The sequence below is a fragment of the Ahaetulla prasina genome, chromosome 2 (genome assembly GCF_028640845.1).
Source record: "Ahaetulla prasina isolate Xishuangbanna chromosome 2, ASM2864084v1, whole genome shotgun sequence".
NCBI classification, from domain to species: Eukaryota; Metazoa; Chordata; class Lepidosauria; order Squamata; family Colubridae; genus Ahaetulla; species Ahaetulla prasina.
The window spans coordinates 82,056,435-82,070,042 of record NC_080540.1 but is presented as its reverse complement, the minus strand read 5'-3'; the positions used below and the strand labels follow the sequence as shown (position 1 = coordinate 82,070,042).

General features: G+C 44.1%; 1 protein-coding gene across 5 annotated transcripts in view; it reads left to right on the top strand.

Annotated features, from left to right (window-relative positions):
• Window positions 1-4,979, top strand: part of TSPAN17 (tetraspanin 17) — a 36,060-nt gene extending 31,081 nt beyond the window's left edge. For 4 of the 5 annotated variants that reach the window (XR_009153382.1, XM_058168542.1, XM_058168544.1 and 1 more), the window contains one exon: window positions 3,294-4,979. Coding sequence is in view for 3 of the 5 variants with exons in the window: in XM_058168542.1 (XP_058024525.1) it covers window positions 3,294-3,398 (105 nt within the window). In the remaining 2 variants the exon portion in view is untranslated. The remainder of the gene's footprint in view (window positions 1-3,293) is intronic. The other variant, XR_009153381.1, reaches the window with a different exon arrangement.
• Window positions 4,980-13,608: the final 8,629 nt, after the last annotated feature.

The window sequence follows — 13,608 nt, the reverse complement described above, 5'->3', positions numbered from 1 at the left end:
AAGACACGGTGGGGCTTATGATAAGTTAACCTTGCATGAAGTAGCAACAGAAAACTAGGCCATTGCAGTTGAAAAACCAGGTCTTGGGGTTGAGCACAGGGATGTGGAATGCAGCATCGATATTAAAAGTCCAGAATAGGACCTGTCCACCCACTACATGCTTCCCAGTGCATGCAGATGCAGAAATACACTAGGATTATTACCAGTAAAAAAAAAAAGAATTGCATAGAATTGCAGAAGCTGTGTTCTATCTACATATTCTTTACCTTGTTTCTAAATGTGGGACTGCCAAACTGAGCCGTTGAGATGACCACTGAGCAAGCTAATGAAAAAAGGATTAGCTCTCATATCCTCTCACGCCTTTATAGACACAGATCTTCTGTGCCTATGAAAGCACTCATTTTTTTTCTGATTACTTTCCCCTCCTAGAGGTCAGCGCTTCTAGCACCAAAGAGAATTGCTTTCTGTTTTACTTCAAGTGGATATATCTTCTAATATCTCCTACCACCTGATTTTCCCAAAGAGTGCCATCTCCCTTTGATACGTTGCAGATGGTATTTAGATGAGCATGAAAGGCATTTGCTGCTGTTGGGAATTCAGGATAATGGCTTTTGCATGCACGCACTGGATCTCCCTGGGGAATATCACTCTGGTCGATAAATGCATTACATGTATGAAGTGCCAGGCCTGTCCCTCGTGTCCCCACTTATCAGATTTTGGAGACAAAGCTGCAAAGAACCATTGACGGGGCCTCTGGGGAACTGCTGCCAGTCCTGATTGATTGATCCACTTGACTTAATATAATCATTCTGAGTTTATATAAGGCAGTGTCTTCTTTCTTTTAATCCCATCTTCTATTATATAACATCTCTTCCATCCCTCGGCATCTTTTTATGTCAAATGTAAGCACTGAAGACCAGGATATTAAAAACAGAAACCAACACGCTGCTGGTCCTGCTGTTAAGCCAATGAGCTAGTTATTGGGTGGGGGGGACGGTTGAGGGGGCAGCAAATACTCAGGTATGAGGAATGCCCACCTAGACTTTTAGTCCCTCTTGCCCCTGACCTTTGCCTGTAATAGAAATGTCTGCCTCTCCCCCGTTTTGCTAAAAGAAAATAACGCTAAAGTATACAAAATGTGACCTCACAAAGCCTTCCGCATGATCCCAGGGCCCCTGAAAAATTTCCATTAAATCATATTTTAATAAGATCAAAGGAGAAAATTATTAGTTCTGTGAGTAAGAGTCATACCAAGAACTATATTTATCCAGGGGAGGATGTTCCCTAAATTAAGTTAATTCTCTCCCAAGAGAGTTAACTGAAAAACAATATATACAGAGAGACAAAAATCCTGCTTGTTACCCAGTTTTTCCAGCCTATCCCTTTAGGAGTGCCAAATTCAGTTGAAAATACTAGAGATTCTCAGCACACAATAAATGTGTAAAATTATCTGCACACATATATGCCTCCTTATCAGACAAACAGTTCCTCCCCAGCAGCAGCTAACCTTCAAATGCGCCACACTTTGAAAAGCGATGTCTGCATTTGGGAAATACCTGGTGTTAATTGACATTTAAATCAAATTTAGTTTTCATCATGCTCCTGCTCGCAGGGACCTCCCTGACATGTTATTCAAAGGCAGAATGTGACCTTTGACAGGAAAAAGATTTGATCGCCTGAAGATTAAGAAAAAAAATGTTTTATCTGAAAACTGGTCAGATCTGCAAAAGAGAAGATCATTTGAAATGATCTGCTGAAAAGTTAACACGGGGGCTGGGGGGGGGCGTTTATCCACAGGTCCACAGCACAGCATTGCTTATGAGAATGGTCAGAAGGAAATCTATTCTCCAATTTTACAAAAGTCGCATAAAGTGTGCAAAAGAGAGCTTTGACAAGCCTAGAATATTTTGGAACTATGGGCTTTTGGCTAATGAGGAAACAAAAATTGATCTGTTCAGCCACAAACATTATGATACATTTGGAGAAAAAGGAAGGTGCCTTTGAAGAAAATAACACCTTGTCAATCATTAAGTATGGGGGTGGCTCTATTGTGCTTTAGAATTGTGTGGCAGCCAATACCACAGGAAATATTGTGTGGGTGGAAGAGAAAATGAATTCAATTAAGTATCAACATGCTCAAGAATCAGTCCCACACACCACCACTACCCTTACAACTTTTGGATAGCCCTAACTGTGTCTGTCCTTCAAGAAAACCCTGAAGACCTGGCTTTGCTGCAGGTCCTTGGCTAGTATAGGGCGTGTATCTACTATGGAAGAAATGTCATTTCCCATCCTCCCACTAATACCACTGTCTTTTATCTGTAGTTTTAATATATTCATTTTTTCTGCTTCAGAAAGTAGAAATAGATTAAAATATCCCACAGTCAGTGAATAATTTGAATATGAAAGAAGATTGGATGTTTCATCAAGACAATGATCCAATCCCCCCCCCACTTCTGAATCAACCACGAAGTACTTATAGGAGCTTTAGAATGGTCTTCACGTCCTCCAGACTTGAATCTTATTTAAAATCTGCGAGAAGTTCCTTAAACATGCAGTACCTGCCAGAGACCTCAATATTTCTGAGCTAGAACTGTACTGCAAGGAAGAGTGGGGGGAAGAAATCCAGAAATAATATTGAGTGGATCCAGGAAATGTTGAGAAAGTGTTATTTCTGCCAAATGAGGTGCTCCAAAGGATAGAAAGATGTCCAAACATCTTCGCCGGCCATAATTACTGTTATGTTATTTTATTTCAAATCTGTATCCATAACTGCTAAGTATGCTTTTACATTTGCAAAAAGATGTTGTGTTTAACTTTCTACCGTGTAGGAATTGTGTCATCTTATTAAGGAGTCATGGAAGCATTTGAGCAGGATGCCTAGACTTTTCTGAGGAATTGTACAAGCCAGTGGTTAGCTACAGCCCTGGTTCTGAACCCTGGAGCTCATTTACTGTGCAGTTAGAAGAGAAATCTATTTCCTTGTGCCATGTTGGGATTACAGTGTCCTGCTAAATCTGACAGTATGAGCCAAGCAATGCGACTCCGTCTCATGGCAACAGCTTTTAACCACCCTTTTTATAGATATGAACCTTCGCTTGTGTTCCTTACAATTTCAAAGACTGTAATTATTTTCATAATCTTAGTTCTGTTTGCCACATCATACTCGTTGCCTTGAAACCTGAACATTGTTGTGTTTTGGAACTGAAATAGTACATCCTGCAGCATTCTAAAATAGCTGTCATGCACCACCTAAGCCTTTGCATTGTTTTTTGTTTGTTTGTTTTTTGCAGATATCCATGCTACAATCAAAGGGAGACATTACCAGCAAAAGCCCCCGACTCCTTTTTTGTTTGTGTTATCGTTGCTCAGTAAGGAAGAACAATAGGTGTAGCTGAGAAAGGGAGACTTTTGAACTGGACCCTGTAGCTGCGTAATATTGACAGGAGAAAGATTACATCAGAAAAACCTGAAAAAAACTGGAATGTAGTTTAACAGACGCTCAAAGATATGTGTTTGATTAGTGCTAAATTTAATGGAGACAATCTGTATACTACTAAATCTCTCCTGTCTTGTTATATGTTTGTACCTTCCAATTAGCCCAAATTACACATTGTACTGGAACAATTTCTGAATCCAGTTAGCTCAAATCTGCTCACTTAAAGAATGCATAAAAATATTCCTCGACCCATTACTCTTGTGGAATTGAAATTTTTACACCGTTCACATCACTTCCATTTGAACATTTCCAGCCATCGCCACATCCCTATGGTCATGTGATCATGATTTCTCTGCCAGCTTCCCACAAGTGAAATCAAAGAGGAAGCTAGCAGAAAGTCGAAATCGCTTCTGCTCCTGGTGCATTACAGCATAACAATTTTTGAACACCGCCCCTAGAGTCGGCAACGAATAGCACGTATGTGCGAGGGGAACCTTTACCTTTACCTTATATTTTCAAACCAAGCCAATCACAATACGATTCAGGGAAATTGAATGTTCATTCTGGTCACATCAGACTGCACTAGCTTTCTCTCAAGGACTTAGTTTATTTAATAGCTTCATAAATATACCAGCATAACGTATATTCTGTATCCCCACATCCCACACCTGTATTCTCCAGAGATGTTTGGACTAAAAAACCTGTAACCCCCACCTGTGCTGGCTGTGTGCCATTTCCTCTTCTTTTCCAACCCTTCTAGAGGTTACTAACTGCAGAAGCCCACTGTACTGGCTTAATCCCGAAGTGTGTCATGAGTTTGACTGAATCACTGCTGCCTTTGACGCATCAATTATAGAACTGCTATAGCAAAATTCTGGGCTGTCTAATTTTACCTCTAAATCCACAGGCAATAGAACATGCCAAGAATGTTCACTGCCTGTCCACATGGAAAAGTATTGAGAATTCTAAGGAGCAAACAAATAGAGGCTCAAAACCACCTCAGTCCTCGGTAAAACAATTGGCAATGACAGGAAGGAAGAAAAGACATATAGAAAGTTCAGTTTAGAAATTAAAAGTATTAAATTGAACTGGTCCTTAGCCAAAATGAGATGATTCTCTATTACTGAAAATGATTTTATTTTGAATGTTTCAACTTCTAAAATAGCATTTCAAAGTACCTCCTTGCTCCCTTACAAAGAACAGCTCCCGCCCAGGAAGGCTCCTTGACCACTGATATCCCAGAGGAAGAATTAGAATAAAAAGGAAGTCAACATGCATTCAGAAATCATGCTGCCCTAAGGCATAGCTGGCACATTTCTGTAACACACCCAAGACCAGATGGAACCCAGTGGAATTCACATCTCGCGGTTGAGAAAGAGATTGATTGTACAGTCAAAAGCAAAGCATGCCTTGTTGGTGGCCATTGCAACCCATAAGAGCCATGGTGGCGCATTACTACAGGCTACTTCTGCTGATCACAGGCTGCCAGCAGTTTGGCAGATTGAATCTCACCAGGCTCAAGGTTGACTCAGCCTTCCATCCTTCCGAGGTTGGTAAAATGAGGACCCAGATTCTTGGGGGCAATATGCTGACTCTGTAAACTGCTTAGAGAGAGCTGTAAAGCACTGTGAAGCGGTATATAAGTCTAAGTGCTAGTGCTAAGTGCTATGCTGGAGCATTTTCAAGAAATCAATTGGAATGGTTTCTGTTGTACTTTATGACTGCTAAACTGCCTTCCTCTTTGGCAAATCCACAACCAGCAGGGTTTACACTATCCAAGCCACTAGAAAGTATGGAATTCAACAAGCAAGAAAGCTGGGAACCAATTTTGCTTGGGAAAGAAAAAGAAAAGAAAAAGTCGGTTTTAACCTGAAGCCCAGGTTAGAATTGTTAGCCTGCTAAATATACATAATGGGTATGAACAAGACAGTGAGCATGAGCAGATTTCAACAAAGCCACATGCTCAGCCAATCAAGACATGATGCAAACAAATCAACCAAGGGAAAATAAAACCGACCTTCTTCATCCTGTGTAACTGCAGCAGCAAACTATTCAAACTGAAGATACAGCCATAGACTGGCCTTCTGTCCAACTACAGGTAGTCCTCGACTTACGACAGTGACTATTCAAAGTGAAAACAGCACTGAAAAGATTGACTTATGACCATTTTTCACAGTTAAGACCTTTGTAGCATCCCCATGATCCTGTGATCAAAATTCAGATGCTTGGCAACTGGTCCATATTTGTGACTGTTGCTGTGTCCCAAAATCATGGGATCACCTTTTGCGATCTTCTGACAAGCAAATTCAATGGGGAAGCCAGAATCACTTAACAGCCGGGTTACTAACATATCAATTGCAGTGATTCACTTAACAATTACAGCAACAAAGGTTGTAAAATGGGGAAAAACTCATTTAACCAATGTCTCATTGAACAACAGAACTTTTGGGTTCAATTGGGGTCATAAGTCAAGGACTACCTGTACTACGTTACAAGAAAAATCTTGATTGGTAAATAGCTTGAAAGAAGACAGAGTTTGTCTAGGGTAAGACCCAGACAATGGAAGGAGGACACTCTAAATCTTTGACTTCCTTGGTATCTGTGACAGCAAAAAAATGCAGAAATGTACTCTGCCTGTATATTAAACTGCTTTTTTCAACATCAAAAAGATTCCAGCCTTTTTTGTGGCCTCTGATAACCTTTTCCAGCATCAGAAAGGATTATCAGTTGCAATATATTGTCCAACAAATCTTTATTTTCAAGAACGCATGTTAAGCAATAATGTAGAATCGACAACACACTCTTCAAATTTCACCATAGAAGTGACAACACATGTGACCTACAGACCACCATGTTCATAGATTTGAAGGGGCTGGATTAAATCCAATTGCCAGAATCGGGAAATAAATTTTAAAATGTACCAGTAAATCTAGACTGTTGAATCTGTCAACAGACGAAGGAAAGAAAGAAGCAGACTATTTACAAGGTCATAATACATGATCATTGAATGACTAGTGTTGTGAAAATGGTCCAAAAAATAAAAAGACCCCCAAACAACCAGATAATACTTGATTTTAAGGCTATGCCTGCTAGATGGAGGACATAAAAGGAAGACATGTCCTCTTTTTGCTGAACATCTGATATCATAACCCTAGTTTTGCTCAGCATCTGTTTATTTATCTTCTTACACAGTTAATATGTTCTGTCTTTTCTACTTTCACACTACGTAGCGTGGAGACAATGTTTTGAAGAGATATGTGCAGCAAAGCAATGGGATGCAATATTATGTATCCTTACTTGATGCAGGTCCCACTACAATACATATAGCTAGCTTATTTCCAAGTAAAACTCTATACTGAATCAGGTTTGGATTCCTTAATTATTGGATCACTTTGGGTGATCCGGGAACTGATCATCTATCCAGGAAGAAATTGTTGAGAGTTTTCCATTTACCTTAAAACCATCACAAGACTAGAGGATAATTTCCTGATATGACCTTACAAGCATGTGTAGAAGCAAGAGCGGAGGCTTATGTGACAAGCTAAATTACACAGGCCAGACTATTTGAGTAGAACAGAAGCAGCTCGGAGACCAAAGTCGTCCTACCAAATAGCCCTGGCAGAAAGAGCTGTGAGATTTGTAATAATGAAAATTGCTAGACAAAGATAATGAATATTAGCTGAAGATAACAGAAGTGAAGATGGACCTTTTTTCTATGCAAAAAAATAATAATAATCTCTGACAAATGCTCACCTCCCAAATCTGTGCGCACATTTCACACAGCGAAGTAGGGTGATCAATAACCCTTCTAAATCCTACACCGATTGTCCTACTTTTCCTTAGATTGAAGTGCTAAACATTTAACATAATAGAGTAATTTGACTGGTAATATTCCTACTACAAAAATGTAATGGTAATTCTCAAAATATATGTGTGTGTGTGTGTGTGTGTGTATGTATGTGTTTGTGTTTGTGTGTGTGTGTGTGTGTGTGTGTGTGTATTCTCACCTACACCATGTACTGTCACTACTTGGCTGAATGTGCTCCTCCCACCACCGATATCAGTGAAAAGTAAATAATCTAGATTAAAAGATGCTTCAGTGACTAGAACCTACAAATAAAAGCACAAAACAAACCTGTAAATTGCTGGAAAAGAGCAAACTGAAGCAAGAAGTGAAAGCTAAAATCTTGTAAGGAACAACGATCTGGGCTGGCTCACCATCATGACATGTGCAAGAGTAAGCCAGATTATGACTGTAAGAGCATTACCGCAGAGCATACAGCAGATGGACTGTGCTCACATCATGCTAAGCTCTAGATTACTTAACAAGACTCCAAGTAAAAGGAATCGCACTCTATAACTTCGTGTGAGGTATCCCTCTTGCTTGGTGTGAAGGAGACAGGAATCTTATTAGGTCAGGAAGCCTCCAATAACAGAGTGTCATGGAAAGCTAGCAAGGAACAGGCCTCAAGAGAGCATCCGATTCACATCAGGCTCCCATGGCCAGATCCAGGCTCCTGACTCTTTGCTTAATTAAGTAATTAATTAATTAAGATTAAGCGTTAAATTTGTACCCTATGACTATCATTAAGTGTTGTAAGTGTTGTACCTTGATGAAGATATCTTTTATGTACACTGAGAGCATACTGGACCAAGACAAATTCCTTGGGTGTCCAATCACACTTGGCCAATAAAAAAATCTGTTCTATTCTATTCTGTTTTCGGTCCAGCAACTTCCTTTTTTCCAAATTAATTTTCTCCTCCTTTGTTAGCCCCTGATCCTGGAGTGATTTTATTGCACTTCAGCATTTTCACGGTTTGGTGTCAGGAAGCTGCATGTTTGTGCATAAAAAAAATACTGGAAATGGCTGTTCCTGCCGAAAGCTCACATGAAAATAGGAACTGCCACTTGGAGGCGCACATGGTTCAATCATGAGAACCGTCTCTCTGTCTCTCTCTCTCTCTCCCCCCCCACCATCACCTTATTCCCCCCCCCCAACATCCTTATTCCCCATTTTAGGAGTTTGGCACAGTGCCCATTTCTTGGATGTTTTAGGTACACGCCAAATGCTAAGGCCAGTAGCTCTTTGCCTTCCACGCCGTTTCTCCCCTGAGCTTTTCATAACAATATTTACTTCAGCACTCATATTGATGTGTTCCCCAAATGAATGTTGTTTGCTTATTTCATCGTTCTCCCTCGCCTTTTACTTTAGCTGCAGTGGGTTGCGTTTCGCAGAAGTAGCGCTGCACCTGAACCCTGAGGAACACTGCCAGAGAAAACGTGGGCTGGGAAGAGCTCTTGAGTGGGACCTCTCCAGCGTTTCCTTGGCATGATACGTTGCTTCAGTGAAGAGCAGCAGGCTTAATTGGGAAATTGCCTCTGGAATTGTTGGCATTTAAAAGGAAATCACTTTAAGCCTGGCATTTTCCTATACACTCCAACTCCATATGCAGCACACATTCACATTGAATAAGCACACCAAGTTGCGCAACCCAAGCATTGCTCTGCAATGGTTGTCTTCCTTCAACTCTTTCTCCCCAAGATTGGCGCTCATAAATGAGCAACACACACATTGTACAAGAAGAGATAAAGTTTTCGGAACCAGGGCCGGCTTCATGGGCTTGGCTGCAATTCCCGTGGCTGAAGGTCACGATCATGGGAGTTGGAATCCAACCCTTTTGGTTGTCCTGATGATTCATGCCGTGATTTCTCTGGGCATGTGGCAGGCAAAATGTCTTCTAAGATCAACACAGCAAAGCTCAGAAAGAACCCGACCTGTTTGAAGGTGGCAGGCTGGGTCTTGGAAAGTGGAACTGCATGCTGTCATTCTTAGATTCCCTCTTCCCACCTGCCCCCTCTGTTCATAATGCCAACTCTGTCACAACTGACCCTGGTGAGTGAGTTTGGCGCTGTCAGAGCTAATGTGCAACCAGCCCTTCTCCGAGTGCACGAAGGAATTACTATTTTTTCCCCCCACTTTGCCTTCCATTTCTTTGTCCCAACCATCAGCCTTTAGAGTCAGCCTTCACGTCAAGTTGTTTATGCAAGCGCTGCAGCAGGTGGATTTGGGCAGCTGTGACAGGTTCCTTGCCTGTAGGAAGGGACATTGGCAGAATTCCTCTGCAGTCAAAGGAGCTCCTTCCATGAAAAAGGATGGCTGTCATATCCTCAGATGCAGTAAAAAGGACATAAGAGCATCGAGGCACACATCCATTTGGGCACAGCACAAAACATTCACTCCTCAAACACAATATCTCAGTCCTGGAAAGTCATCTCCCACATCCAAGCAAGGAGGACGCCAGCATCTACTGAAGATCCACCTTCAGTTTTTCTATTAAGAATGACTTCAGACAGCAGCACACACTTGACCCATAGCTTCTGGGGACTGAACTAATCCAAATGGGAGTGAAATGTCAGAATGTTTGGTTATTTAAAATAATAGACACGGGATGAAAGGAAGATTATTTAACTTATCTCCAGGAGAAATGCCATGTTCTGGGTCAATCAGCATTCATACTTTAGCTCAGTAGATCAACTGCTCGTGCAAATATGCCAGTCCCACATGGAAGGAGGGACTCCTCTTCTGAGAGCACTGCAGCTACTCCACCCCACTTCACCAATCAGTGCTGATTCTGCACTGGGTACGGAAGGGAAGAAGAGTTGCATCAGTCCAATCTCACCCATGTCCTGATGACGTACATCAGTGGCGTCAGTGGCATAGTGGTTAGAATGCAGTACTTCTGCTGAGTGCAATTTGGCAGTTCAAAGCTCACCAGGCTCAAGGTTGACTCAGCCTTCCATCCTTCCGAGGTGGGTAAAATGAGGACCAAGATTGTTGGGGGCAATATGCTGACTCTGTAAAACTGCTCAGAGACGGCTGTAAAGCACTGTAAAGCGGTATATAAGTCTAAGTGTTATTGCTATTGCTATCAGTTCAACCGCTTCATTCTCATCTTATTATCTTGATTTTGTATATGTTACATAGTTTAAATGTACATTATTTCATGTCATTATTAATGTTATTTTCATAGAAGGGTTATGGCTGCAATGAAAAGAACAGCATAATAATGCACCAGGAATCACAACAGTATCAAATACGTAATTGAGATTTTATATATATATAAAATATATATATAAATATATATTTGTTTTCTGAGGTTTTCGCGGGTGTTTGTATGTAGGTCTTTGGTTATTCGGGTTTTCTCCCGCGTAAAATTGGAAATGTCTTGGCGACATTTCGATATATATAAAAAGCACATATATAAAAGGCACCACAGACAGAATCAGCAAGATCCTCCACAAACATAACATCAAGACAGCATTCTGCACAAACCAAAAAAATATCCACCATCCTAAGAAACCCCAAAGACAAAATTGAGTTAGAAAATCAAGGAGTATATGAAATCCCATGCACCGCCTGCCCCACCACATACATCGGACAAACCAACAGAAGAATAAGTGCACGCATTGAAGAACACAAGAACTCAGTCAAAAAAGAGGAACCAACTTCTTCCCTGGTCCAACACCTTAAAGCCACAGGACACGATATTGACTTTAAAAAGACCAGAACTATCGCCAAAACTGAACACTTTAACAACAGAATAATCAGAGAAGTCATTGAGATAGAAAAACACCCACACAGCATGAACAAACGAGATGATACCTCCCACCTACCAGCCATTTGGAAACCCGCCCTTATTGACAAACGAGTCCCTAACATGAGGAATGACACCAGACCCAATGTTCTGTTTCCCTTCCCCCAATACTCCCAGCAAAGAGTCCGTCAGAGGCCTTCCTTTTTTCCTTTTATTTACATAGATACATGTCCTGGCCACGTCTACCCACGGGCCTGCCAAGTTTCTGGAGATAACGAGGAAATTATAGATAAGGCCAGAATTACTCACGAATATATTCTTCCCTCCATTAAAACAGTTAGCTCGCGCCAATTCATTAGCTCGCGCCAACTCATTACTTTGTCCAAGACAAAAAACCAGGAAGTCCCGCCTCCTATTTATAGTCTCTGCAGATGTCACTGCATGACAATTATGACTTGGCTTTGTCCCAACTCTTCCGCTGCTGCGCACGCCGATCAAGCCTTCGTAATCTTGCGTCCCTCCAAAACTGTTCTTGGGGCGCTACAAATCAGAAGAAGGCCCGGAGAATCAGGCCTTGCCGGCCCCTCCCTTTGAGTGGGTGCCAGGGAGGGAGAGGGCTCAAGAGAAGCAGGGCTTGCCAGGTCTTCTCCCTCATTTTCTGAATCATCCGAGTCCAGGAGTCTGGGTCCAGGAACCTGGGTCACAACACTATCCCTCACCGCAGGGCCCTTCCCCCGGGGCTGACGATCGGGATGCGGTCGGGCTGGGTTCTGCTCATGGAAGGCCTGCACCAGGTCAGGGCATGAACGCCGGAGGCATCTACCCAGGAGAAATCAGTCCCGTATCCCTTCCACGCGATCAAATATTGGAAACGACCCTTTAGCCAGCGAGAGTCTCAGACGCTGTGGACTTCAGATTCCTCCGACCCGCCCTCGGCGACAGTGACGGGTGCTGTTGGGCACCGAAGGGGACTCGTGTGGCCTCAGGAACCAGAAGGGACCGTGAAAACGGGTGGATCCGCATGGATCGTGGCAGGGTCAGTCGGTAGGCTACCGGGTTGATGACTGCCTCGACAGGGAACGGGCCGATGAATCGGTGGTCCAACTTCTTTACCGGCGGTCGGACGGGAGGTGTTTGGTGGAGAGCCACACCCGGTCTCCAACTGCCAGCGGGGCGTTGCCGGGAGCGGTCAGCGGACCGCTTGTAGTCCTCCTTTGCCCGATTCAGCTGCTGACGTACCAACTGTTGGACCGCATGCAATTCCGTCAGGAAGGTCTGCGTTCGGGAACAGGAGAGTCCGTGGTGCCAGAGGGAAGAGCCGGATGGTACCCCACATTGGCAAAGAACGGGTCATCTGAGTAGAGGTGTGCTGAGAGTTGTTAAAAGCAAACTCCGCCAGAGACAGGTAGTCGGCCCAGTTGTCCTGTTGCTGGTTGATGAAGCAACGGAGATACTGTTCCAGTATACCGATGACCTTCTCTGTACCCCCGTCGGTCTCCGGATGGTGCGATGACGACAGACATACCTGCACCTCCAACGCGCCATCAGGCTCTTCCAGAAGCGGGCTGTGAACTGAACTCATGGTCCGAAACCACCCTGTCCGGTAGACCATGGAGGCGGAAGATGTGCTGCAGAAAGAGACGGGCGTTTTGCGGCTGTGGGCAGTCCGCGGCATGGGATGAAGTGTGCCATCTTGGTGAGCATGTCCACCACCACCAGCACCGTGGTGAACCCAGAGGACGGCGGCAGGTCTGTCAGGAAATCCATAGAGATCGCCCCCCAGGGTCTGTCGGGTGTCGGCAAGGGCTGGAGGAGCCCGGAGGGGCCCCGTGGCGGTCTTGGCTTGCCGGCACGGTACGCAGGATGTCACGTAGGCATGTATATCATGCCGCACTCGGGGCCACCAAAAGGTCCGTGTCACCAGGTGGAGGGTCTTGAAGAACCCAAAATGTCCTGCTGCAGGGTTGTCGTGGCACTGGGTCATGACGAGGGCTCGGAGTGGTCCTGTGGGCACATATAATCGCCCAAACTTGAGTAAGTCCTCCTCCAAGGTCCAAGGAGACGGGGCCCACCTCCGCTCTCCTTTGCTGCGACCAGGCGTCCTGGCGCTGCGCCTCGCACCTGGGCCCGCAAGTCCACTGGCTCCGTGCTGCGGCCAAGGCTTCTGCCGCAGCACTGTCCGTGGAGGAAGGGGTCCTGGCGCAGAGGTACTCTGGCTTGCGGGACAGGGCATCCGCCTCCGGTTGTGACCGCTGGGAATGTAGGTCACGCGGAAGTTGAACCGGCAAAACAACGACCACCGGATCTGCCGCTGGTTTAACTTCCGAGCTGTGGTGAGGTGCTCGAGATTCCGATGGTCCGCTCGGACCTCCACCTGATGTCGGGCCCTCCAGATGGTGTCGCCAAGCCTCGAATGCAGCCTTGATAGCCAGCAACTCTTTTCCCAGATAGTGTAGTTGCGCTCGGAAGGGTTGAGTTTCCGGGAGTAGTAAGCGCAGGGAAAAGTGTGCCACCATTCGCCGGAGCCTGTAGCAGCACCGCTCCCAGAGCCACATTGACGCGTCCGTTTCCAC